This window comes from Pelodiscus sinensis, chromosome 5 (assembly GCF_052426305.1).
Source record: "Pelodiscus sinensis isolate ZL-2025 chromosome 5, ASM5242630v1, whole genome shotgun sequence".
NCBI classification, from domain to species: Eukaryota; Metazoa; Chordata; order Testudines; family Trionychidae; genus Pelodiscus; species Pelodiscus sinensis.
In genome coordinates, this window is record NC_143056.1 from 81,443,613 (window position 1) to 81,470,200 (window position 26,588).

At 49.1% G+C, this 26,588-nt stretch overlaps 1 protein-coding gene across 1 annotated transcript in view; it reads right to left on the minus strand.

Annotated features, from left to right (window-relative positions):
- Positions 1-26,588, minus strand: part of TP53I11 (tumor protein p53 inducible protein 11) — a 57,604-nt gene that overhangs the window by 5,739 nt on the left and 25,277 nt on the right. Inside the window, exons 2-6 of the mRNA XM_025185334.3 lie at positions 16,149-16,312; positions 6,540-6,598; positions 4,376-4,424; positions 3,826-3,922; positions 1,308-1,409 (exon numbers count right to left, since the gene is read on the minus strand). Of these exons, the coding sequence (XP_025041119.1) occupies positions 1,308-1,409; positions 3,826-3,922; positions 4,376-4,424; positions 6,540-6,598; positions 16,149-16,277 (436 nt within the window). The 5' untranslated portion in view covers positions 16,278-16,312. The remainder of the gene's footprint in view (positions 1-1,307; positions 1,410-3,825; positions 3,923-4,375; positions 4,425-6,539; positions 6,599-16,148; positions 16,313-26,588) is intronic.

The following is a 26,588-nucleotide window of genomic DNA, read 5'->3' on the forward strand; positions in this document are numbered from 1 at the left end:
ACACGGAGGCTTAGAGGGGTAAGTAGTGGGTTGGAAAGAGGGTGTTAGTGGCAAAATAGATTCAGTGCACCAATCAAGCATTCTACAGGCATGCAAACAACATAATTTCCACCCTATGTAGAAGGAATGGGGGGGGGGACACAAAATGGGAAAAGAAAGGAGGATGCAAGATTCATGACCTAATTCTCCACTGCCTTGTGCTATCATTTATTTTGTTCCCACTCCAGGCATGTCTGTAACAGCCTTAAGAGTAACCAGGCCTATTCTGATGCAGACCCTGTTGAAGATCAGCTGTCTGAGCATTATCAGACCCAGCTGAGGAGGTATTAGGTGAAGGATAAACAGCTGATGTCTGCTAAGGCTGAGAGAGAGGCTGCTATACGAAGCAGGTTGATTCCCAGGTGCATGGTCTATTGACATCCTGGAGTATGGGGACCCTGGCAAGGGAGTCCCTGGGTCACAGGAAAGGAAGCTATTGGATTTAGATTTAACTCTTTGGCTATGTCTACATTCGCAGCTTCTTACACCTATTATTTTTCAGGAAGAACGGCATTGCACAGGAGGGTTTTTCTTGCGCAAGAAGGGGCAGTGTAGACGCTCCTTCTTGCGCAAGAGCCTCTTCTGAAAAAAATGGTGGCTCATTAGGTATGCAAATGAGGCTCTGCGATATTCCACACAGCTTCATTTGCATATTACTCGCGCAAGAAGCCACGAGTGTAGACATAGCCTTTGATGGAGGGGAGGGTTTGCTGAAAGTTGTAGGTACAATAAACAGTGGCATGCAGAAAGGGCCTGAATAATGGCCGGTTAGGGCATTTAACCCTTTCCTGGGCTGGTCAGGGACCCCACTAGCTTAGTAGTGCTTTATGCCTTCCTACTGCTTGGTTTGGGGATGATCACTTGAGAAGCACTTGCTGTGCTCAGGAGGGCTGGGTATTACAGAGATGGTCACTTCACATGGGTCAGTCATATTAATGACTTTGCCTCCTCTACTTTATCCTCTCTCAGCAGCCCTCTGACTGGGTAAGTAAGTTTCACTCACATTGAACAGAGGCCCACTTATGGTCTCAGCTGCACTACATTAAGTCTGGATAATGCCATCCAATTCAGTGAGATTTCCACCTGTGTAACCAAGATCAGGATCTCCTTCTCCCCATGCCCGGCACCCAAGAAAGTCAAACAGTGCAAATTATGCTTCTCTGCCATTCCCAGCATTCCCCTCTTCCCAGGTATTTGTGTGAGGAAGGGGTATTCTCTCTCTTAGCCAATTCCTTCTGCTTCCTCCCTCCCCCAGGAGAGCTACTCACCTAGGAACTGCACCCCAAAGTAACAGGCTTCTGTCAGCAGGGTCCAGCGGATGATGACCTTCTCAGATGTGTACAGGGCGTTCCACATGATAAGGGAGAGACCTGAGACAACAGCACATAGCAAAACTGTTTCATGGGTGGAAACATGTTGTAGGGGAAAAAGGCAATTTAGAAACTGCTCTACAGGGAATTTCAGAAGCAGCAACAACTAATCCATGCCCCTAAGACTTATAGGCATGATAGACTTGTGCTGGGGAAACTGAGTAATCAACTGAGGGGGCCAAAAGTTACAGACTGGGCTGCTGCAACTTATTTGGACAATGCTAGACTACTCCAGCCTGAATCCCACAATCCATCTTATCTAGGTGCCGAGGCGAGGCAAGGTAAGCACGCGCTAGAAATGCAGACACACCAAATGTGGGGGTAGGGGAGGGATGTAGAGGGGACCAGAGCACTCATGAATAATTCAGGATCCAGGAGGTATATTCATGACAGCCCTGTCTGAAAGAAAGATGTGCTGCTGTGTGCCTTCCTCCCCATGTGACTCACGGAACTCCTTCTTCCCAAATCCAGATCTCAAATAGACCAGCTCCAGTACTAATCCTTTAGCCTTGCACGGCTCTGAATCATGTTTGTGCTTTTCCTAGAAAGCACCACTGTTCAGTAGCTTTGGGACAGAGTGAGTGAGGAGACCTGTCCTGACCCTTGTATTGGAGGAGACAAAGGGAAACCAGAGGCCAAAAATGGGGAGCTGCACACTGAGGCTACGTTTAGACTGGCATGATTTTCCGGAAATGCTTTTAACGGTAAAGTTTTCCGTTAAAAGCATTTTCAGTAAAGAGCGTCTAGACTGCAAAAGCACTTTTTGCGGAAAAGCGTCCATGGCCAATCTAGACGTGCTTTGCGCAAAAAAGCCCCGGTCGCCATTTTCGCGATCGGGGCTTTTTTTGTGCAAAACAAATCTCAGCTGTTTACACTGGCCCTTTTGTGCAAAAGTTTTGCGCAAAGGGACTTTTGCCCGAATGGGAGCAGCGTAGTATTTCCGCAAGAAGCACGGATTTCTTACAGTAGGAAGTCAGTGCTTTTGCGGAAATTCTAGCGGCCAGTGTAGACAGTTGGCAAGTTTTTCCGGAAAAGCGGCTGATTTTCCGGAAAAACTGGCCAGTCTAGACACAGCTGCCGGGTTTCAAGAGCCGGCTGTGTATTCTGTGCTTCCATTCTGCACCACCAGGTGTTGCTACAAACTAGGAAGAGAAGATGGGCAGCCGATAAGCCAAAACCAGGTTTTCATATGCACTGGAACCCCTGATTCTGCTACCCACTAGACATGGCCCCTTGTACGAAAAGATCTTGCATTGGGACCCACGGTCATAAGCAATCCCCTTCCTATAACCATCTGTCCATGACCCTCAGCATCACAGATTCAAAGAGTGATCTGAGCACAGTATGTAAGTGTAGGGCTAGTGAAAGGCAGCAGGGCAGGCCTCTCCACACCCCACTGCACTTGCCACTCTGGGAGTCTGAAATTAAGTAAAACCAATTTACTCATTGTCATTCCCAAGAGAGCTGCCAGCTCTACATTTTCCCCCAAACCTCCCTGCTTCAGTTCCTCCAGCTTCACTGCCAACCACCCCCCTCCTCCCCCCACACACACACATGTCCTCAGTCTTTCCATGTTTGCTAAGGTTGGAGGTTACAGAGCAAGGAGCCGGGGAGGCAGCCCTGCTTTCCCCAAAGATTCCAGTCTCAGAGGGACAAGGGAAGTGTCCCCACTGGAAAAGGCCGGTGCCTTGCCTAGCCCAATATCCCCATTTCCCTGAAGTTCTGCATCAGGCCAATGGGCCCTCCAGCCTAGTATTCCATTTCTGGCAGCTTGGAGATGGACCTCTCGCAAAACTACTTCATGCAGAGCCAGTTACCCTGGCATTGCCTGGCTCTGTCCTGCCCAGGTCTGAGATTATGTCTGGGGCAGAATTCTCCTTCTTCCTCACCATTAGGATTCTTCACTCAGGGTATGTCTACACTACCCTCCTAGTTCGAACTAGGAGGGTAATGTAGGCATACCGCACTTGCAAATGAAGCCCGGGATTTGAATTTCCCGGGCTTCATTTGCATAAGCGGGGAGCCGCCATTTTTAAATCCCCGCTGGTTCGAACCCCGTGCAGCGCGGCTACACGGGGCACGAACTAGGTAGTTCGAACTACCGTTACTCCTCATTTCATGAGGAGTAACGGTAGTTCGAACTAGGAAGCCTAGTTCGAACTGCCTAGTTCGTGCCCCGTGTAGCCGCACTGCACGGGGTTCGAACCAGCGGGGATTTAAAAATGGCGGCTCCCCGCTTATGCAAATGAAGCCCGGGAAATTCAAATCCCGGGCTTCATTTGCAAGTGCGGTATGCCTACATTACCCCGCTAGTTCGAACTAGCGGGGTAGTGTAGACATACCCTCAGTTTCTCAGCATCTTCCTTGGTAGATCCACAGACTGTGATTCTCTGAGCTCAGTCTCAACATTACTTACTCAAGAGGGCTCCTCCGTACAGCCTAATGGGAGTCTTGCTGTTGACTGATTCTTCTTCAAAGATGGCATCATAGAGCTGATCCGGGAAAGTGAGAGCCTAAAAGGAGAAAGGAGACTGGAGGAATCCACATAAGATCAAGTCATTTGAAGACAATGAAAGTAGCAGAGCAGCAGCTCCCCTTGGATTGGGAAGAATATGTTGTACAACCGGGTGCTACATGGGTTTTGGGTCACTTATGAGGGGAGGGGCAATGAGAGGAATAGCCTCCAGGATCTCCTCTGTGACTGATGCCCCTGCTGCCAACTGAGGTTTTATGAAACAGCTACTAGAGGGAGGGTCTCTGGTGTCAGGAACAACCTGTCAAGGAAGCTGCTGTTAAAACTCATTAGAGAGAGACACTCCATGACAGGACAGGAAGAGAAAAGTGGCAGCAGCTGCTGGTGGGTGGTGATGACAGAGTAATGGATAGGGCCAAGCAGACTGAAGTGTCACAACTCCTCTTTGGCAGCCCAGGGTTGGGCTCTTCCTGGGAATGCTTCTCCCACTTACCATAATGGCAACCCCAGAGAATATGATGGCAGAGACGAACTGCCAGACCCTGCATGGGAAGAAACACAGATCAGAGGCACAGAGATTCACCACACCCTTATTCTTCCATCTGCCCAAGTACGCAGCCCCCAAGGGTATCTCAGAAGCAGCCCCCATCCGGGATATCAGAGTGAAGGCAATTCAGTCAGTGATCCTTTCTTTTTGTTGCTGGAGAGACTGTCTTTGATTAGAAGGAGCCAATACACAATATGGAGAACTATAAAGGGATTTCCTGGCTAGCTGTAACACAATCAGTTTGGGACATCTGACCCAGGAAGCCTTTACCCTCTACAGGTCAGCTGGGCATTTGGGACCTGATTATGCACCACTGAAATCAATGGAGCAAGTACTGGTTTCCCTTGGGCATCAGCAGGTAGGCTGATGGACTGGGGTATTGTACATTTAGATGCTCTCTTTACAACCACACAACAGAGCATTCCCAGGTCAGCTATAGGGCCAGCTCAGAACCCCCGTCACACCCCAACTTACCCCCAAATTCATTAGCTTATGCAGCCCCACTATTTCTCGTTAATCACTTCAGACTCAAACCCTGATACATTTTGCAAACCTTTCCTACAAGACTCTGCACTTCTATCAGTAGCCAAGAGGCTGCATCACCTTCCCAGTCCTTGTAATCCCTTATCTAATGTGTCCTTGAAGAAAAAAAACTTCCTCACAGCTGCCTGAAAGTTTCTACAGCTAAAACCCTTCCCCCTCATAACCAATCCATGTTCAGCAGAGGCCCCAGTGCATCTTGGGACAGATGAATTCGACTTCCTGTTCATCCAGTCCATACCTGGGACTCCCTGGGAGTCTGTAACTCTATCTTGTAGCATTAATTTCCAGGTCCACAGCCAGCCATGCAAGTTTCTCACCCCACGCGAGTCACTCTCCGAGCACTGCCTCAGCAATAGCTCAAAAAGGCAGAGTTTACCCCCTTTTAAATACAAGATACTCTAGCCACATTCTGAGCTCAGAGAGCGCCACTGAAGCTGAGACCTAGCATAAGATCCCAGATGATGTTTCATGTCAAAGGCTCGGTTTCAGAACACAGGGGAGACCCTCCTAGACACTATACAAGAGTATGAGCCCCCACTCAACATCCCTTCTCATTATGTGAGTGATACCTAGGCCCAGACCCTCAAAGGAATGTAGGCATCTAACTTCCTAAGTACCTTGGAGGATCTGGACCCTCCTGCACATCTGAGTGATACCTTTCTACCGCCATATAGTGTACAACTGGGGCAAGCCCATCAAAGAGGTAAAGCTGTCACTGCTCCTCACACGTGGAGAAATCTGTGATGCATACTGCAGGGCTGTGTCTAGACTGGCAAGTTTTTCTGCAAAATCATCTGCTTTTGCGGAAAAACTTGCCAGCTGTCTACACTGGCCGCTTGAATTTCCACAAAAGCACTGACGATCTCATGTAAGATTGTCAGTGCTTTTACAGAAATACTATACTGCTCACGTTTGGGCAAAAGTCTTTTTCCAAAAAACTTTTGCGCAAAAGGGCCAGTGTAGACAGCAGAGATTTGTTTTCCGCAAAAAAGCCCTGATTGCGAAAATGGTGATCGGGGCTTTTTTGCGGAAAAGCACATCTAGATTGGCCACGGACGCTTTTCCGCAAAAAGTGCTTTTGCGGAAAAGCGTCCTGCCAATCTAGACATGCTTTTCCGAAAATGCTTTTAACGGAAAACTTTTCAGTTAAAAGCATTTCCGGAAAATCATGCTAGTGTAGACATAGCCCAGAAGTGTTATACTCTGCCTGCCCAAACAGGAGACATAAACCTCCCATTGCAAAGGGGATATCAGCCAGAACACCCCTTACTGTGCCCACACACATACATCATGGGTGAAGCACCTGTCCACCTGAGACCCTCACCTTTCAGGGCCATCTTGGCAGTGCCTGTACAGCCCTGGGCTCAGCCCATCAGCACGTGTGGCCTGTTACAAAAAGTGGCCACCCCCTGAACATTGTGTTGACAGGAGCCAGGCTAAGGAGGAAGCAAGGAGACAGGAGAAGGAAGCAGCCCATGTAAATATTTAAGCCCAAGATCTCCTTTCATCTCATCAACCTCATCCCAACTAAACAGCCTGAGTGCTCAGATTCTCCATGGAAACTTACCTGAGCCCCAAGGGTTCCCGTACAGCAAACTTTATTTCGTTGCCCAAGACCTGACTGATCTGAAATTCAAACAAAACACATGAGCTTATCTCCAGGCCTCCACACATAATGTCAGAAAGGACACATATCCAATTCCATGTGGCATCTAATCTTAGGGTTGCCAGGTGTCCGGTATTGACCTGGACAGTCCAGTATTTTCGCCTCCTGTCTGGTAAAAAATTCAGAAAATACCGAACACCTAAAATGTCCGGTCTGTTCTGATTTTTTTTCTCAGCCAGGAGGCGAAAATACCAGACACCTGGCAACCCTATGACACACTCAGCCGGACGGAATCCTGGTGGGGGTGAGGGGAGTGGCTGGGAGGCGGGGCCGTGATCAGTGCTGGGAGCCTGTGGTAGCATGCAAAAGCCTGGCGGGAGCAGGGTGAATGGCTGGGACTCCCAGCCACTCCCCTCGCCAGGCTTCTGCTTACAACCAGAGGGAGTCCCAGGGTGGGAGGCAGGGCCACAATCGGCTCTGGGAGCCTCTGGTTGCGTGCAGAAGCTAAGCGGGGGCGGGAGGAGTGGCTGGGAGGTGAGGCACAATCGGCACTGGGCACCTTCAGCTGATTGCATCCAAGGAGAAGTGAAGCCTTGGGGAGGAAGAGAAGCCCTGTCCCTGCTCCTGAGCGCTGTTCAAGTGCGTTGTGATGTCGTAGTCCAGGAGAGAAGCGTTTAGGTGCCTTCCATGGGCTCTCAGCCAAAACTGACGGGGGTGGAATTTCTTCCTCTTCCCACTGTGACACCCAAAGACCTGGGTATGGGGGAGTCACCTTCCTACCCATGGTTGCCCCCTCCCACCTGCCCTGCTATCGTGTTGCCCTGGGGTCTGCCTCTCTCTGCTTTACGTAGCAGGAGGCTGCTTTGCAGAGCAGGCTCTGCTGCTTCCCCTTTTGTTCCCAGCTTGGTGGCTCAACACATTTTTAGCCCGTGTTCTTCGGTATTTTTTGGGAGACCGTCTGGCAACCCTGTGCTTACCAGGTTCCACAGGGAAGCTCCTTTCTGGCTCAACCAAGAACACAAGATGGCCACTGGCAATAAACTTGAGCAAGGGGAAGCAATTCCTTCCCTGGGTCTTAGTGCTCAACTCTTTCTCTTCCTCTTCCTATTCTGACTCTGCATGCAATTAAAGGGACCGTGCTGTTTTATTTATTTATTTATTCTTAATAACTCTTTTTCTTGACAACTTTGATCTCACCCCCCCCCCTCTTTTTTCCTCCTCAACAGAATTTTTTCCTGGTGTTTTCTTTTTTTGGGGGGGGGGGGGGGGGTTCAGTATTTTTGTTAAAACCATCTGGCAACCCTATCTTACCTCTGGATGGATGGATGGATGGATGGATATCTATCTATCTATCTTCCTTCCTCTCTCTGCCCCATCTAGATCTGTTGGCCTGCTTTAGTAAATTTCCAAAGGTATTTGATTGCTATTAGGAGCCCCACCCGCAATAAGGAAACTCCCCAGGACCTCCTCCTCTCATTGCAATGAGATGCAGTATTTCCTCCTCCCCCTCTGTAGGTTCTTCTCTTATAGGTGGGAGGGAGTAGTTCTCTGTTTATACAGACAGTGGCTGCTAGCTGTGAAAATAAATGCAGAGGGCCATGATTTTCCAATGTGTCCATTCTCTAGATGGATTCCTTCATTAGAAATAGCCCCCCACCCCCCGATCCCACTCCCCTCAAAGTGTTTCATTCTGTAGGTCACCAGGAGGTGTGTTCTGCCCACAGTTTAAAAGCTATTGTTCTAGCGGTACCCACAGCCAGATGTAGGGTATGGGGCATGGGACATCTTTAGGAATTACGGATTAATGCAAGCAGACAGGATCCTATAACAGTATCCCTTTTTCCTCTGTAATTTCACAGCTTCATGTTATCAGACTCTGGATAACACCCATAAACTCACATTCTCTCTCCATGACTGTGGTGGGACCATTGCCCCACACTGGCCAGAAGTGGTTAATGCCGGCTGGAGGGAGCTTGTGCAGAGTCCTGGCCAATGAGGGAGAGGTTTTCAATGAGCCAATCAGGGTGTGGATAGCTGGGGCAGCCCTGCATATAAGCAGCTGCCCAGCAGAGAAGTTGGTTAGGTTCTACCCAGGGTAGGAGCAGGTCCAGGGAACAGGGCAGGGCAGGGCAGGGCAGGGCAGACGACGATGACGACGACGACGACGACGACGACTAAGGCTGCTGTCGTCAGAGGATTCCTGAGTTAGGTCCCCCCCCTTCTCCCTTACAAAACAATGGTGGCTGGATGTTGTGTGGCCTGAAAGGACTGTGGCTTGCCTCTTATCTGAGGGTGTAGGCTTGGAGGCCACAATGGTGGTAGAGGCAGCAGAGATACAGGACTGTCAATAAATCCCTGCAAAGGGGACAGGAGACAACTGCAGTGGGCACTGCTGGGGGACAGTGCCCTGGGAGCAACACTGGTATAGAGCTGGAACGTGGAGTGAGAATGGTGGGAGACACCAGTCAGAAGGATGTGTCCTACTGAGAGAGGACTAATTCCCTGGAGCAACCAGCAGGAGGCGCCAAGGAGGTGAGTCCCAACCCTGTGATAATGATCTAGGCAGGACAGGAGGTTAGCAGAGTGCAGAATGGCAGCCATATTTGCCCACACAGTTGCCAAGGTGCTTCCACCTCACACAAGACTCCTCCATGTTTTCCATACCATGTTCCACAAATTCCACCACTCTCACACGTGTCCTCAGATTCAAGGAGTCTATGAACCAGTTCCTATGAACTTCAAACTGGGGTGTTCTGAAAGTGGATATGGCTGGTTATAGGGTACTCCCACACCTGAAAGTCCATTAGGGGTGAATGAGCACCAGCAGGAAACTGGAGGCACAGAATGGGAGCAGAAAAAGAGGCTAGTTACAGGTTGCCTAGTGTATCTCAGTTGTGAAACACTTAGTCTTTCACTCTCAAGAGGATAATGACCAGTCTCTGTTCTAGGGGGGATCCTGCTGGCAAGCACTCATTTAAAAACACAGTTAAAATAAACACTTGTCTCTAGAGAGCCAAAGGTTACATCTCCTAAACGGGCTCTGTCAGATTGGTATAATCTAGTCCAACTGGCAGGACTCCAGGGCATGAGGAAGGAGCCAAAGTTCAGTAGTTTTAGGTCAGTAGATGTGGGGGGAGGAGAAAGCAAATCTGAAAGGTTTCCATCTTGTTCCAGAACTGATCAGAAGCCCAGCAAGGGATCCTTTAGGAGATTAAAGGAGAACCACACCAGAAAGGCCTCCCTGTGGGTACACAAGGCAATAGCAACAAAGGGGGCATTAAGGAGAGGAAAGAGAGACCTTTACCAAGCAAATTAGAACAAAGGTGATACAGGCAGCCCTGAGCAGCTTCCTGCCTGTCTCCAGCCAGCATTGTCAGCTGGAGAGGAAAAAACAGCTTTGCGTTCCATTCTGTGTTTGCGTTCCATTCTGTGTCATTTCCTGCATGTAGGGCCTCCCCCATGCCTTTCCCTAAGGGTGACGGAGAGCTACTTACAACTGAGACAAGCTTAGGTAAGCACTCCCTTTCTCAGCCCTCCAGGGTCGGACAAGCGCTAAGTGGGGGCCAGGGACAGTTCTCAGCAGGATAATGTTCCCAGGGAAGACTAGGTTGATTTGGCCTTCCAGAGGACCACAAGACAGTTCCCCGGATCTGCTTTTTGCTAGGTTTTGTTTTGTTTTAAAAAAGACTCTGTTCATTTATGTGTGACCCAATGCTCCATGGGCATCAGTATCTTATAAATAATTACACCAATTTCTGAGGTACACAAGCCATGTGAATGGATTGATGGGATGTAATAATTGCACCAATTTCTGAGGTACACAAGCCTAGTTTATGTAAGTGGATTGATGGGATATGCTGTGTGCATAAAGCACCAGCTTCGAGTGCCCTCACAATAAAATTCCAGCGGTGGTTTAATAGTTTAAAGACAGAGTTCATATCCATTAATGTGAAAGCAGTTTGTAGCCAGCCATGACATATCAGAACAGCATAGTGCACTGTGCTTCTGTTGCTGCTTTATTCCTGCCATGATAGCCCATCTCCATGCTTTACAGAAGTCTGAGAAACAGCAGCAGCTGCCACTGGCTAAAGGGTTCTGGAAATTACAGTAGAAGTGAAAGGAGTTCTGAGTCCGAGTCCTTGCCTTCACTACCGTGGACTGTTCACCTAAATCACTTGGTTTCAGCTACATGAATAACGTAACTGAAGCTGACACACCTCGGTCTGCTTACTGCAACGTGTTGCCACAAGTCAACAGCTGACAAACTCCTGGCATAGCTGCTAGCTCTACGTGTTTTGGTGGAGTACTGAAGTCGATGGGGGAGTGCTCAATTTATGACTATAAATCCATCACCACTGGATGGATCATTGTCCATCAATCCAGCAGCTAGTGAAGACAAACCCTGAAAAATCAGTGCTCCCTTCCCATTCTAGTCCAGCCAGCTTTCAGATACCAAGTGACCAAAAGGCTACGTCTAGACTGGCATGATTTTCCGGAAATGCTTTTAACAGAAAAGTTTTCCGTTAAAAGCATTTTCGGAAAAGAGTGTCTAGATTGGCACGGAGGCTTTTCCGCAAAAGCACTTTTTGCGGAAAAACGTCTGTGGCTAATCTAGACGCACTTTTGTGCAAAAAAAGCCCCGATTGCCATTTTTGCGATCGGGGCTTTTTTGCGCAAAACAAATCCTCTGCTGTCTACACTGGCCCTTTTGCGCAAAGTTTTCTTGCGCAAGAGGACCAGTGTAGACAGGCACCTTCATTTTTTGTGCAAGAAAGCCCGATGGCTAAAATAGCCATCGGAGCCTTCTTGCACAAAAGCGCGTCTAGATTGGGCACGGATGCTTTTGCGCAAAAGCACTTAAGCATCCATGCCAATCTAGATGATCTTTGCAGAAATACTGTTCACGGAAAAACATTTCCGTTAAAAGTATTTCCGCAAAATCATGCCAGTCTAGACGCAGCCCAAGACTGTCTTTTCCTTTTACATGCATAGATTTGTTTTAAGCTCCAGACCAACTCAATTACACAGCACTCTGTGCCAGACATACCAAGGCACCAGACTCTTTCTGTAAATACCCAATTCCAAAGGATCTTTTCCTGTACAGCAGGGGTGGGGACAGGGCTGGCCCTACCATGAGGCAAACTGCGGTGGCCGCCCTCAGGTGCCAGACTGGGGGGAAGAGGAGGGGCGCCACTAGGACCCAGAGTGTAGAAAATTGTCTGTTGGTGCATCTGTAGGTAGCAGAGCAGTACCATGAGAGGAGCAGAACAGGAAGAAAGCAGAATTGAGACCTTTCAAAGTTTTGGCCCAAGCGAGGGGGCATGGGGCATTTGAGCTCTCTGCCTCAGGTGCCAAAATATTGAGGGTCAGCCCTGGGTGCGGAACCGCCTAGATCCAGCCCCTGAGTCTTGGGGCTCACTCCCCCCAGCATTGGGGAGCATATGCTGGCACTCCAGTCTCCCCGCTGTTTCACACAAATCTACTAGCGTGGGCCCTGCTAGGCTCTGGTGTGTGAGGGGAATGTGGGGAGTGTCTTTCTCCCTCTGTCAGGGGCCATGTCAGTGAGGGTTTGATTTTTCTTTTTTTCTTTTCACTTGTGCTTGCCCCCCCTCCGCCCCGACTGATTTCTCTGTGGGTCAGCAGCCCCCGACTCAAATAAGGTTCCCCAGTCCTGTACAGGTTGCCACCCAAGCAAGTGCTGCTGTTTTTCCTCAAGCGTTGCCAAATGCCCGTTTCCTTCCTTGCTGTGTCTCATATAAATGATTCCAAAACAGAATTCAACTTCCAAAATTAGAATCAAGAACAAACTTTGATGGAGTGCAGAAGTCTCTCCAGTTCAGCTCAACTCTTCCAAAACGGGGCCATTTGTGAAGTTCAGAGTTGGGGTTGAACTGTGAACGTTCCCTAAAAGTTTGAGAGGATTGATTTGAGCCTGCCTCTCATCTTAATGAGTTTCAACTGAGCAAGTCTGGAGAGAGATGATTTGGGCCTTACCAAATTCATGGCCACAAAAAGAATGTCACAGATCATGAAAATTGGTCTTCCCCTGTGAAATCTGGTCTTGTGTGTGCCCTTTATCTAATAGTTTATAGATTTCATGGGGGAGACCAGCATTTTGCAAACTGAGGGGTGTGACCCAAAAGGGAGTAGTCACAGGAAGTCACAACACTATTTTGCAGGGTGGGGCATGGTATTTGCCATTCTTACTTCTGTGCTGCCTTCAGAGCAGGGAGGCTGGAGAAGAGTGACTGTTGGCTGGGCACCAAGCTCTGAAAGCAATGTTCCAGCAGCAGTGCATAAGTAAGGATAGCAATACCATACAATGCCATCCTTACTTCCGCACTGCTGCTAGTAATGGTGCTGCATTCAGAGCTGGGGTTGCTGGAGAGCGGCAGCTGCTAGCCAGGTGCTCAGCCCTAAAGTCAGACCCGCCACCAGCACAGAAGTAAGGGTAGCAGTATCACAACCCTCCCTACAAATAAGTTTGCAAGACCCTGTATAACTCCATTTTAGATCAGGACACCTATAATTACAAACCTGTGAAATTTCAGATTTAAACAGCTAAAAAAATAAATTACATTATTTCAACCCTATGACAATAGAATTGACCAAAAATGGACCCTGAATTTATGAGGGCCTTAGACATGATCATTTGGGCAGGCCTTCCCAATCCATCCCTACTGTCAACATTTTGAAAATGATTTAGATAAAGGATTCAGGTAGAATAAGTGAACAATGGTCTACTGACTGGAAGTGAATGTGTACTCAAGTACACGGTTAACTGATGTGCCTGGGCTCAATGGTTAACCTTCACAGTTACACGCAGCCCTCCCCCCTGCTGCTGCCTCTGTATTGGGGAAGGGTGGGAAGGCAGCAGTATGGAGGGGGGCCAGGCATGAGCACCAGCTCCCATAGAGCTGCCTGCCCCCTGCACTGCTGCCTCCAATACAGGTCAGTCAGAACTGGTATGTGCAGGAAGCCAGCTTTCAGGCTGGCTCCCTGCACATACCAGCTCCCACTGAGCCAACTGTGCCCCTCCTCCCTACCCCACCGCGCTGCTGCCTGTTTATTAGAGGGAGTAGGCAGGAGCCGCCTGGCCCCCCCCCCCCCCCCACCATGCTCCTGCATTGCAGCACAGAGGGAGGGGAGCAGGCAGAAGCCAGTGCCTGTGGAGCTGCCAAACCCCCCCCCCCATATTGCTGCTTCTGATACAGAGGCAGTAGTGTGTGGGGGTGGGGAACAGGAACTAGTGCTCGCATTTAAATGTGTAACTGCTGAAAATTTCAGTGGTTGCGCATTTACACAAATAAATGCATTTTAACATCCCTACTACTAAGAGTGACCTAATACTGTGTGTCTCTCATCTCTTACTCCTAAGATTATGGGCCAGATACTTGACCACAACAACTAACTCCTCTTTATGCAGCTCCAGCAAAATACACGCCTAAAGGGGCAGGTTGGGGGTTCTACTAATGGAGTGAAAGTCGCTGGTGTTATAAAGTTACCCAAAACCCCTTCACTTCCCTTCTGCATACAGTGCATTCCAGAGCAGGCCAAGAAAGGATATACAGGGTGACAGAGGTGAGAAGGAGTGAGGAGGGAGGGGAGTGTACTGTTAAACACTGGAGCAATGTTATGAGCCCTAGAGGGACCATTCTCTGTGGCTGCTCTGACTTATTTCAGGGGCTTAATCAGTCCGTATATGGCTCTGATATTAGGGAGGTATCTTAGAGCCACCTTTGTCTCCCCAGCTCAGCTGTACTAAGCATGAACTCAACTGAGGAACAAGCCCAATGACTAATTCCGTCAAGCAATTGTCAGTCCCTGCTGTTCAGTGTCTTGCAGTCTCTGGCATTAGCAATCCCCTGTCAAAAGCTTTTATGTTATTGCTCTTACACAGACACTGCTGACTATGGAGAACTCTGTTTCTGTATCTCCGTATGAGCAATACAGTGTATGTGCATGTAAAAGAGAGAGATGAAGCTGTGTGTGTCTGTGTGCACTTGCATGCGTGAGTAAGAGGTGGGGGAGATAGATGGATGGATGTGTATGTCTGATTGTGTTCTCAAAAGGAATATAAACCACCCACTGAGGTTTGTATATTTCCAAATGTATGAAGCATCATTGCTAAGGTGAGAACAGCAGCTTGAAGCTACAGGCCCTGCCGCCCCCAGAGGCCTGGCAATTCCACCCACGGCTGTGATTCTACTGTATGCCACACCAGATGTGGCTGCATCTCTGTTGCAAAGCACTTCCTGAAAGGCTTGCTGAACCAAAGGACAGGGAAAGGTTCAAATGGTAAGAACCCTTGACCCCCTAACCCCCCCCCCCACACACACACACACATTCACTATTCCTGGGTGTGGGTTCCACTGATTATTATGCCATAAAGATAATATGTGGTGGTAATTTGGGCACTGGGCTATTATAAATCTTGCAGCTAAGCAGATGCTAGGATTTCAGAGATCCCAGCCTAGTTTCTAACAAGTCCCTACCTCTCCCTACATCTCTATTTCTTTTCTCTTGCCCTAAGTACAGTTTCCCCATTTCTCCTCCACCAATACGTGCGTCTGTTGTCTCACTCTTTCTTTCCCTCACCCATCACATTTCAGGTTGCTTCGTGGATCAAGCTGTTAATCTACATTCATAAATGTTTTTTTAGAAATAGGCACCTTTTTTGCTTAGTTCCTTTTCCCAGGAGAGGAATCAAGTCCCACCATCCAAACCAATCTTCTCCTCAGTCCAACTTGCATCTTCTAAAGAGGTTTGAGCCTCAGTCTGGGGTGGGGCTGGGGATGAGGGGCTTGGGATGCAAGAGGGGGCTCAGGGCTGAGGCCAACGGGTTTGGAGTGTGAGGGCAGGCTCAGGGCTGGAACAAGGAGTTCAGGGTGCAGGCTCCAGGGGCAGGAAGGGGTCCAGGGCTGGGACAGGAGGTTGGAAGGCTTTGGGAGGGAGCTAGGGTACAGAAAGGTTCCAACTTGAGGTATAGGATTTGGGGTGTGGGGTTTGGCTGGGCTGTGCTTACCTCAGGTGGTTGCTGGTTGGCAGCGCAGCAAAGCTAAGGCAGGCTCCCTGCCTGCCCTGGCTCCATGCTATGCCTGGAAGTGGTCGGCATATCCAGCTCCTAACAGAGGCCCAACCAGGTTGCTATGAGTGATGCAAATAGCCTGTACTCACAGGCACCACCCGCACTGCTCCCATTAGCCACAGCACTTGAGAAGGGGCAGTGCAGGAGATTCTGTGGTCGCCATTGGGCATAGGGGCCACAGGGAGTTGAGAGATACCTGCTGCTTCTGTAAGCAGCATGGAGCCAAGCCAGGCAGGGAGCCTGCCTTAGCACTGCCACTCCAGTGACCGGACCTTTAATAGCTTGGTAAGCAGTACTCACCAAAGCCACCAGGGTTTTCTTCAACCAGCTGTTCCAGTCAAAACTTGGATGCTTAACAAACCTACCACTGGTGCAACAAACATGACCCCTCTGTCTCTCTCTTTAGGGCCATCCCAAGTTCGCCTCATCTCATCCGCCCAGAATAGTATTAGGTTATCACAGGGCACAAAGGTGGTTCTTACCTTAGACCTATGAACTTCCCCGTCGTCATCTTCCCCTCCAACTCCCAAGATCTTTCGTGTCTTGAGTCGGCTCACCAGGTCCGTCTGGCTATGCTTCTTCATTAGAGGTGGGGGCTGCTTGGTTGCCATAGTGACTCACGTGCAGTCGTTGGCTTGGGTAGAAACTGAAAGGACAGAGGAAGTCAAAAGTGCTGACAAAGAGGAGCTCTCATGGGATTTGGCCCCTCATGAGAGGTACGGATCCTCCCATTAAAGGTGCTGGAGACACTTAGCACTTGACAGGATTGGGCCCAAAATTAGTTGCCGTCCTCCATAGACATGAATGGGGCATTGCTGGTCTCATGACAGGCAAAGGCTAGATTTGCCCACAGCTGGACAGAGTGAGGATTCTTCCTAGCATTTCTGCCTATTTGTTACACATTTACCCATTTGAAAGAAAGTACCAGTAGTACATTTACCCATTTGAAAGAAAGTACTTTGGTAGTTTTTGTAATGTGGACGTTTGTCCCCGCAGAAACAGAGACCCATCAACTTATTTCACACTGGTAACCTCCATTAAGGAGTTCCAGCCAGGAGACCAACAGCTGCTACATCCCTAGGCTACGTCTACACTGGCATAATCTTGCGTAAGAACTCCTTTGCGGAAGAGTTCGTGTGCAAAAACTCTTCCAGAAGAGTGTCTACACTGGAATGTGCATTTGTGCAAGAGATGTGCTTTTGCGCAAGAGCATCCATGCCAGTGTAGATGCTCTCTTGCACAAGAAAGCTCTGATGGCCATTTTAACCACAAGGCTTTCTTGCACAAGAAATTCATGCTGCCTGTCTACACTGGCCTCTTGTGCAAGAACAGTTGCGCAAGAGGGCTTATTCCTGAGCGGGATCATCAGAGTTCCTGCACAAGAAGCACTGATTTCATACATTAGAAGTCAGTGTACTTGCGCAAGAACTCCCCGCCAGTGTAGACAGGCAGCAAGTTTGCCCAAAAACAGCCGCTTTTGCACAAGATCGCACCAATGTAGACACAGCTCCAGAGTTCTCTTGTTCTCTCACTGCATGAAAAGACACAAGAAGTTCTGCCCACAGAGAATAAATTCTACATTTAGAGTTTCCTCAGAAGCTACAAAAGTGGCTCAAAACCCATAAAAGAAACCTGCAGCATAAACATTCTTTTCATGGCTGCTCCAATTAAACCTCTGCTCCAGTGGGCTTTTATCTTCCTAATTACAGTGGGTGGAAGAGCTTTGTTATCAGCTGGGAGCCTGCCTTCTCTCTAGATGACAGAAGAAGGGGGAGCTCAGCCAATCCAAAGCCTTCTGTAAGGCTAGCTCTGGTACTAAGTGCTCTTAAAGGGAGACTGCTTGCCACTGCACTCATCTGACCCCTTTGGACTGCTTGTGAATAGACCACATTAGCAAGGTCCTGGGTTTATCAGTCTCCTCTGAGATCTCCCCATGAAGTCTGATAGTCCTTCATTTATGCCATTTTTCTGTGATTGCTGAGGGGATGGATCCCAGTGAGAAGATGTGTAAGGAGGATGGTAATGCAGAAGGCAGGAGTGCCTGAGTTTTGTTTAAGTGAAGAATCATGGGGAGATGTGACAGTAGGGAATGCAGTGCAGACAGCTCTGGCAATGTGACAGAGACCCTAGGACTTCACTTAACTTGTATCAAAGAGAACAGACTTCAGTCACCCTCATCTTCATTACAGACATGCAAGAGACAGCCTGTGGGGCTAGAAATCCCACAATACGGTGCTTCATCTTAGTCAGTGTGGCACTGCATGCTGGGATGTGGGAAGAGTGTTTTCTTGCTATTCCTCTCTATTAAAGATGAGAACTGCTATCAATTTTATGGGGGGAAAAAACCCCATGGGGGTGCATTGGGCCTGTGGGCCTTGCTTTGTCCATCCAGGTATAAGGTAACATCTGAGGCAGACTGTAAAATCAGGAGCTTAGCATCTTCCCGTAACATTTCCTAACTCTAGATGGCACTAAGTTACTCTAAAGGAGCAGGTAGAGGGGGAAGGAAGAAAGCTGCATGGCCCTGTTTATTTACTTGCAACCTAGAGGTCAGGGGAAATGGCGGATAGAGCTCCTTGATAGTTGTTCTCCTTCCTTTCCTGCTTCTGCAGCTGTTCCTAATGCAACCCGTACTTGGGAGCTGCTCCCGTGTAAAGGGCCACTGTCTGCCAAGATTCTCTTTCCTTGCCTCAACTGAATCCCACAGGAGCACAGTCCCATAAAGCTACTAGAGACATGCAGCTTTTAGAAAACGGGCAGCACAGGAAGGGTCAACCCCGGGAAGAGGAACTAAACTAAAACAAAAATCTAAAAAAAAAAAATCAGAACTGGGAGAGAGAAATGGGGAGGAGGAGAGAAATGGAAGCATCTGTCCCATGGTGGGCGTGATGTGTGTGAGCAGCAGAGAGAGAGACTCTCACCCATACCCATTGCAAAGGCTGCTCTAACTGAAGATTGCTTGTCACTGTCTCAGATCCAAAAGTCCTTCTGTCTTACTGTTACCATTCCTCTTGACCTGATCTAAAACCAAACTTTTGCTTTTGAGTAGGAATGGAAATCTACTCAGGCAAATCACTTACTCTAGATTTTCCGGTTGCTGGTTCGTGTGAGCAGAATCTGTGCGAGGATGTGTTGATAGAGACTTGCTGTCTGTGCTGTGCTCTGGCTGGCATGCTAGAACAGCAGTTTGCCTATGGAAGTGGGGTTGGGGGGGAATTCAGGCTAGCCACCCAAGCATGCACACAGGCAGGGGCAACACATGAGGGGAACTCAAGGGGGCATGTGACCCTCCCCCTCCCCCACACAGACATCATGCGTGGGAGGGGCAAGGGGCCACAGCCTCTTGGCAACCTAAGATTAACAGGGAGGGGGTTGGCACCTTCAGCAGGCATCAGGTTCCTTCCCTTACCAGGAGTGGGGGGGAAGGAGAGTGGAGCAATGTGACTCTGTTCCCACAGCTCCTGCCTGTGTCACTTGAAGGAGGGGCATGACCACCTCCTCCCGCACTCAGCAATGGGAAGAGGCATGGTCTGGGTGCCCTGGACCTCCCCCTGGCTAGGGGTGGCATGGGACGGTGTCCAGTGAGGGGCGGTGCCCCCCGACCCCATGTCCTTCCTCTAGGTGGGTTTGGAATCTAGCAGACAGCCCAAGCCAACCCAGCTGTACTGCTCTTTTTCTCTTTTTAGTGTGTTAACTTAGTCAAAAAAGTGTGTCTGTCTACCCACCTTGGGAAGCACCCTCTCAGCTCTTGTGTAGACATAACCCTGGTGTCAAAAGGGAACAGCTCCTCAGGTGTGCTAGCTGAGGGAAGATATTCTGGCATCAGGTGTGGAGAAAGCTCTCCGTTTTCACTGCCCGCTGAGCACAGAGTACATATTCATAGGGTAAGTCAGCATAGTAACATGATCGGGCTATCACAGGCTGTTACACACTACATCTGTGCTGGTGCTGAATCTAGCCATGACAAGCTAGACACCACCACAGCTCACTGTGCTGCTCTAGAGTTAAAGAGAAGGGTTTTGTTCAGTTCAGATTTCTATATTTTTAGTTTCCTCAGCAGTTATAAAAAGTGGCTCAAAGACCACAGAAGAAACCTGCAGCATACACATTCTTTTCATAGCTGCTCAAATTAAAGCTCTGCTCTATGGGCTTTTGTCTTCCTAATTAGAGTGGGTGGAAGAATTTGGTTTTCAGATTCAGGTGCAGACGAATGGCCAGGCACACTGATTTGTTAGTGCCAGTGAGCTGCAGTATACATCTCCCGTCTTTGAATCTAGAGGAACTGATCTGCAAGCAGGATGCTGAGCAAAGACAGATTGATAGCCCCTGGACTGTAAGGGCACTTATGGGGATGAACTGAAGGCCCATCGTGTCTTGATTGTTGCAATGGTCAGTGGCTGCTGTAGCCTCAGAGGAGCAATGCACACTAGCCCACTACCTTGGAATCTGCTCTAGAGCTCAGCCAGTGGTTGCTACCTTGCAATCTAGGTGTGAACACAGAGCAGGCTCAGGGGGACCCCCTGCCTGAGCCAGAGCTAAGTGAGTAGCAGTGTTCTCTAGCAGGGCCTATGCTGCCATCAGAACAAAGAGCTGACACTGGTGCTTGAGTCTCAGAATTCCCTACATGTGCCAATTATTTCCATAACGCAAACCCACGGGATCTTGGGACAAGCGTCATGGCTGGACTCTTGAACTCAAGGGAGTTAATGAAATGGCTCTGACTAGACTATTAGCAGAATTTTTTCCATCTAAACAGCTCTGCTGTTTATTCTCTTGCAAGAGAAGTGTCTACAAAAGTACAATCCAAGGTTTTTCAGTTGTTGACCTGAGCCAGCTCCTTTCAGTCATCCTTGAGAATAGCGGTTGTACAGCCAGCTGCAGCAGTCGGAGAGAGAGACTTAGCTAGTGAGGAGACGGGATATGGGCATTAGAATGCAGCCCTTTTTCTACCTGAGAGCACAAGCCAGCCAGGTTAAAGATAGCAACTAGGGAAGCAGTTGGGAGTAATTAATTCAAATTATGCCCCCATATCCGATGCAAATTTTCTACACACATCTACTAAATCTGTGCCCAGAGCTTGAGCAGAATCCGGACCCCCGAGTCTGACCTCAAACTAGTCACTCAAAAGCAAGACCAGAGTTCAAGGAAAGCTTAGCAAACATTTTGATGGTTCTCGCCCATATTCATCGTTTCTGCTGCCTGTCTACTTCCTGGCTGCACATTGAAGCACAAGTCATAGTTTGTTCCCATGGATTTCCAAGGTGTCCGGAATCAATGGCATCTCTGGTGCGTTCTGGAAGGCTTGTCGTCATGCTATTCTAGTCCCCTTTTCTGATCAAAGACCCTTGGATCAGGCTAAAAGTGTCTGGGCTGTCAGATGCTGCTCTTGCCCAAAGTAAACTGCAGCACTGCTCAATGTTCATTCAGCGATGGATGAAATGAGGCAGGGAGAGAAAGCGAGAGACAGAATGAGAAAGCCAAGACACAGTTGTGGCTAGCTAGTAAAAGGCAACCATACAAGAGCAGACTCCATTTGAAGTATCTCACATTACAAGGGCTAAAGCCTGACCTCTCCCTGAAACTGTCTCTCCTAGGATTTGTCTAAGAAGGCTAAACTGCCTCCCAGAAGAAAAAATGAGGCACCGGCTTATTGTGGATGGGCTGGATGCCAGAATCACTGGCACTGACTAATTAATGGCTGTTAACATTAATGTTAAGTGCCTAATTCCAGCTCGGGAAAGCAAAGGGACTCTACAATTGTGGTTTGCCCTTAGGATATGACTGGGAATAGCAGAAAGAAGCGCCATGCGGAGTCCTAATGCCCAGCCTCCCAGAATGATTGTTCCTCTCCTCTGCTGAAACAGAGTTGCACATTGAGCTGCAGGGCTGTATTATTCATCTCCTTCAGTGTGTGCTTGGGCGGGGGGAGAAAAGTCGGAAACTTGTAAGAGACAGAGGGAAAGGAATTGAGCTTAAATGGAAGCCTGGGGATGCTGCTATATCCTTTCTTAGGAGCCTCAGATGTATGGAGTTCATTGGTTTTGGGGGGAGGGGGGAGATACATGGCTTCGGAGAATCACGCCACACAATATCTCACCGCCCCCACGCTGGGGCTATATATTGCAGAGAAATAATGTTGATCCTGCCTCCTGCTCTAGCCATCTTTCAGGCTAGAAGCTTCCAGTTTGTAGTATTTTAATAAAGCGAGGGAAGATAGTCATCACTACATTGTCTCTTGGGGGTAACAGGCAAGACAGAGAAAGGGGTGGGTGGATAGGACTAGAATAGCTCAGGGGACTGAGCACATGCGAGGGCAGGGCTACTCAACATGTGGCCTGCGGACCATTTGTTTGCAACCCTCAGTGTGGTTTGGGTTTACGCGGGGCTCAACACTCAGCCTGCGGGTGGGATCCTTTGAATATGGCCTCCACTGAGAACACGCTCCACAACAGGGAGTCCATATAATGATCCTCTGTTGAGATGCGTTCTAGTAGTTAAATTCCTGGACTGTCATTGCTCCTGAAAAGTGCTGTCATGGGTGGAAATCGGGTAAATATTGCATTTTATTAATATCAGCAGAACCGACTTAAATGGGGCCTGCATGTTGTGTAGTCTTGTCTTAATCTTTGTATTCATGCCCGTCAGTGTGACAGAAGCTATTTGCATATATATGTGCATGTATATGCAATCCCACTTCAGTTGCAGCCCTCAGGATGTGCTGTGTGTATCATTGTGGCCCTTGGGGCTTCCAGAGTTGAGTAGCCCTGCACTAGAGAGTTGCCAACTTTCTATTGGAAGAAAACTTAACAGCCTGGTCCAGCCCCATGGCTCCACCACTGACTCACTCTTTTCAATTGTTTGCTGTCCTCTATTCTTGCTCACTCATTTTCACTGAGCTAGGGCCAGGGGTGACTGGTGTGGAGGCACATGTTCAGGGGGCTGGACACATGGCCGGTGCCCCCCAACTCCTAGCCACGGAGAGGGCCAAGACACCCCCTCCATCTCAGGCTTCACCTCTCCTCTCTCCTCCCCTCTGTCCTTCACCACTTATGCTCTGCCCTCAACCTTGCCTCTTATCTGCAAGCAGTGCATCCTGGGGAACTGATGAGGCAAGTGGTCTGGTGCCAGCAGCAGTGATCGGGACCCTCCGCACTCACAGGCAGCAGTGGGGCAAAGCAGAGTGACATGGTCTTAACTCTCACTGCTTCTCCAGCCCAGTTGCTCCACTTCCCACCAGTGAGTGTGGGGGCAGTCCTGTGCTGGGAGCCGAAGAACATAGCGAGCTAGGACCAAGTCACTCTGCTTTGCTTTCCCTCCACCACAGTCGGTAAGTGGCCTTCGCGCTAGTCCCCAGAGCCACCCAGAAGATTTTGCCTTGCTGGCCCCTGCTCTCTCCTACACACAGCACTTGGGGGGCAAGCGCACCCTCATACATTGACCCTGGCTAGGGAAGGGTATTGGGATGTGAGAGGAGGGGAGGGCTTCAGCTTGGCGTATGGGAGGGGATAGGGGCTCTGGACTGGGGGTGTGGGCTTCAGAGTGGGGCCAGAAATGAGAGGTGCAGGAAAGAGCTCTGGGCTGGGTCAGAGAGCTCTGGCTGGGGGTGCAGGCTCTGGGGTGGGGACATGGATGAGATATTTGGGGTGCAGAAGAAGGCTTTAAGTGAGAGCAGTGGGTTGAAGCATGGCAGTGGGTTTGGGGGCAGGTGGCGCTTACCTCAGGTGGCTCCCAAAAGTGGCAGTGTCCTTCTGGCTCCTCCGCAGAGGTGCATGTCCTGCCTTCACATGCCGCTCCCTCAGCTTTCCTGGGCCACAGTTCCTGACCAATGGGAGTTGTTGAGCTGGTTCTGGGGGCAGAGGCTCTCCCTCCCCCAGGTAACTGATGCGTAGGACACAGAGGGACATCATGGCGGCTTTCCCAGAGCCATGCAGAGCCAGGTAGGGAGCCTACCTGCACCAACAGCTGGATTTTAATGGTCTGGTGCTTACCAGGGCTGCCAGAGTCCCTTTTTGACTGAGCACTCTGGTCAAAAACCAGATGCCTGGCAACCCTAATGTTGTCATCTAGAGCCGTCTGTCTCTGCAGCACAAGTTCCACTTTGACCATAGGCCAGTTGTGACCAAAATTCAATCCCCATCTGATGGCTGGTCAGTGGCCTCTGTGAGATGAGTTGCTAGCTCATATCACAGTTAGCAGTAGTAATTATTTCTAAAGCTGTTCTAAGGTGCCGGGGGCTGGCCAAATGCCAAGACAGCACTAGACTGGGCAGGTGGAATGTAAAAGTTACTTAAGGCCATATGTGTGCCTATACTACTGCAACCCTGCAAAACACAACCTGGGACCCATGCCTCATGATCTTCACCTGGAAAACGAAAAAAAAATCCACCTCCCCAAAAGTGATGGGAGGATTAACTTTTTAGTGTTTTAAAGCACTGCTCAGAAGTTGCTAAAGAAATGTCAAATTTATATTCTACTCCATATTAATCCAAAGAAATCAGAAGAAATGTTGTTAGCCTGTCCTTTTAAAGAAGGAAATCCCACCTCTCCCCTGTCTCTCCATATGTTTCCTCTTTAATCCTTTCCTTGCATTCAAATAGCTGCACAGATCAGTCACCCTGCAAAGGAGATTCCTATTCCAAGTGAGCGCTCAGTCATCAGCTTTGCCTAAATGCCACTAGCAAGCATTGACTACCGTGTGTTTATTTTCTTCCCAAATTTCCATTGTTCTTTTTCCATGATCAGCCCTGTACTGCATAGGCTGTGTCTAGACTGGCAAGTTTTTCCACAAAAGCAATTGCTTTTGCGCAAAAACTTGCCAGCTGTCTACACTGGCCACTTGATTTTGCGCAAACGCACTGACGTTCTACTGTCCGAAATCAGTGCTTCTTGCGCAAATGCTTTGACATTCCTGTTCGGGCAAAAGCCCTTTTCCGGAAATGTTTTTGCACAAGAGGACCAGTGTAGACGGCTAAAAACTGCTTTGCGCAAAAAAGCCCCGATGGCGAAAATGGCAATCGGGGCTTTCCTGCGCAAAACCGCGTCTAGATTGGCACGGATGCTTTTCCGCAAAAAGTGCTTCTCAGTCGAGGGCCACGTCAGTGAGGAGGTTTTGTTTTTGTTTCTCACTTGCAAGCAGCCCCGATTTATTTTTCTGTGGGTCAGCAGCCCTCAATCCAAAAAAAAGTGCCGCCCCCCCTCCATTTAAGGTCACATAGTGAGTCAGAGCTAGAGCTGAAGTTAAATCTAAGATGATGTTCTGACTCCTAGCCCAATGGTTTAGAGCTCTGCTCAGATAGAAATCTCTAAATATGGGGATCTTAGGCTAGACATCAGGATCTCCAGATCCGTAGGGTTCCGCTACCATGAGCCATTGTGGCAAATGGAGAAGAACATGGTCCTGTTGCTAGAAGTTGTCAGATGGCTGTTTGGTGGCCTCTGTGAAACAAAATTAAGTGTGTCAATCTTATTCCGGGGAGGGTGGGGGGAGGCAAGTTTCTCTATCCTTGTGGTCACCAACCAATAGATCGGGATCTACTGGTAGATCTTGGAGCCTCTGATAGGTGATCCTGACTGGTTTGGCCCAGAGGCAATCAGGTGTCGGCACTTCAACTGCCCCTCCTGCCCACTGCTGTGCATCTCCTGCCCTTTGCCTTAGAACTTGCCCCCCAGCCCAGGAGCCTCCCGCTTGCTGTGCAGGGCAAGGAAGGGGGGGCACTGATGCTAGGGTGCCCCCTCTCCCAGCCTGTATTCTGTCTCCACAGAACGGCAGGGAGGGGCACAACAGGGCTTGGGATGGAGGGAGTTTGCTGGCTGCTTTTGAGAGTGGGCCACGGCCTGCTTTACCCCCACTGCACCACCACCCAGGAGCCACCTGAGGTCAGCTGGAATCAGCACCGAACTGCAGTCCCAGTCATGAAGCCCCTCCTGCACCCCTAGCCCTGAGCCCTCTGCATCCAAACTCCTTTTCAGAGCCTGTACCCCGAACCCTCTCTGGCACTCCAACTCCCTGTCCCAGGCTCAGCTCAGAGTCCCTAACACTCCAAATCCCTTAGCCCAAGACCAGAGCCTGCACCCCCAACCATCTGCCCCTGCCTGGTGAAAGGGAGGGAGGACGGAGTGAACAGGGGCAGGGCCTCAGAGAAGGGGCACAAAGGAGGTGGGACAAGGGTATTTGGGTTGAGGTAGATCCTGGATTGCACTTAAATTAAAAAAGTGACTTTGTGCTTAAAAAGGTTGGAGATCCCTGCCCTATCCTAAGGAGTGCTTAATGGCAAACCTGTCCAACACATTATCAATAAACTACAGCTTATACTGGAACAGGATACTAAACTCCAAGAGGCTCTGGGAGACAGACCCATAGTCTCCTATAGACAACCACCTAACCTCAAGATGATTCTTACCAACAACCACAGGACATACCACACTAATACCAACCCTGGTACCTTCCCTTGCAACAAACCCCGTTGCCAGCTTTGTCCACATATTCACTCTGCTGATACCATTATTGGACCTAACCAAGTGAATTATAAGATCAAGAACACATATTCCTGCGCATCCAGAAATATAATTTATGCTATCATGTGCCGAAAGTGTCCGTCTGCTATGTACATTGGACAAATGTCTCAGACACTTCGCCAAAGGATCAATGCCCACAAAACAGATATTAGACAGAATCACAAAGAAAAAACAGTTTCCTGCCATTTCAACTAGAAATGACATTCTCAATGACCTGATTACCTGCATCCTGCTTCAAAGACCTTTTAAGACTGCACTTGAAAGAGAATCCTCTGAACTGTCATTCATGCTTAAATTTGACACTTTACGCTTAGGTTTGAATAAAGAATCTAATTACCTTACCTATTACAAAGATAGCTTCCCCAATTATCACCTCTATTATCATTAGCTCACAGACATTTACCTTC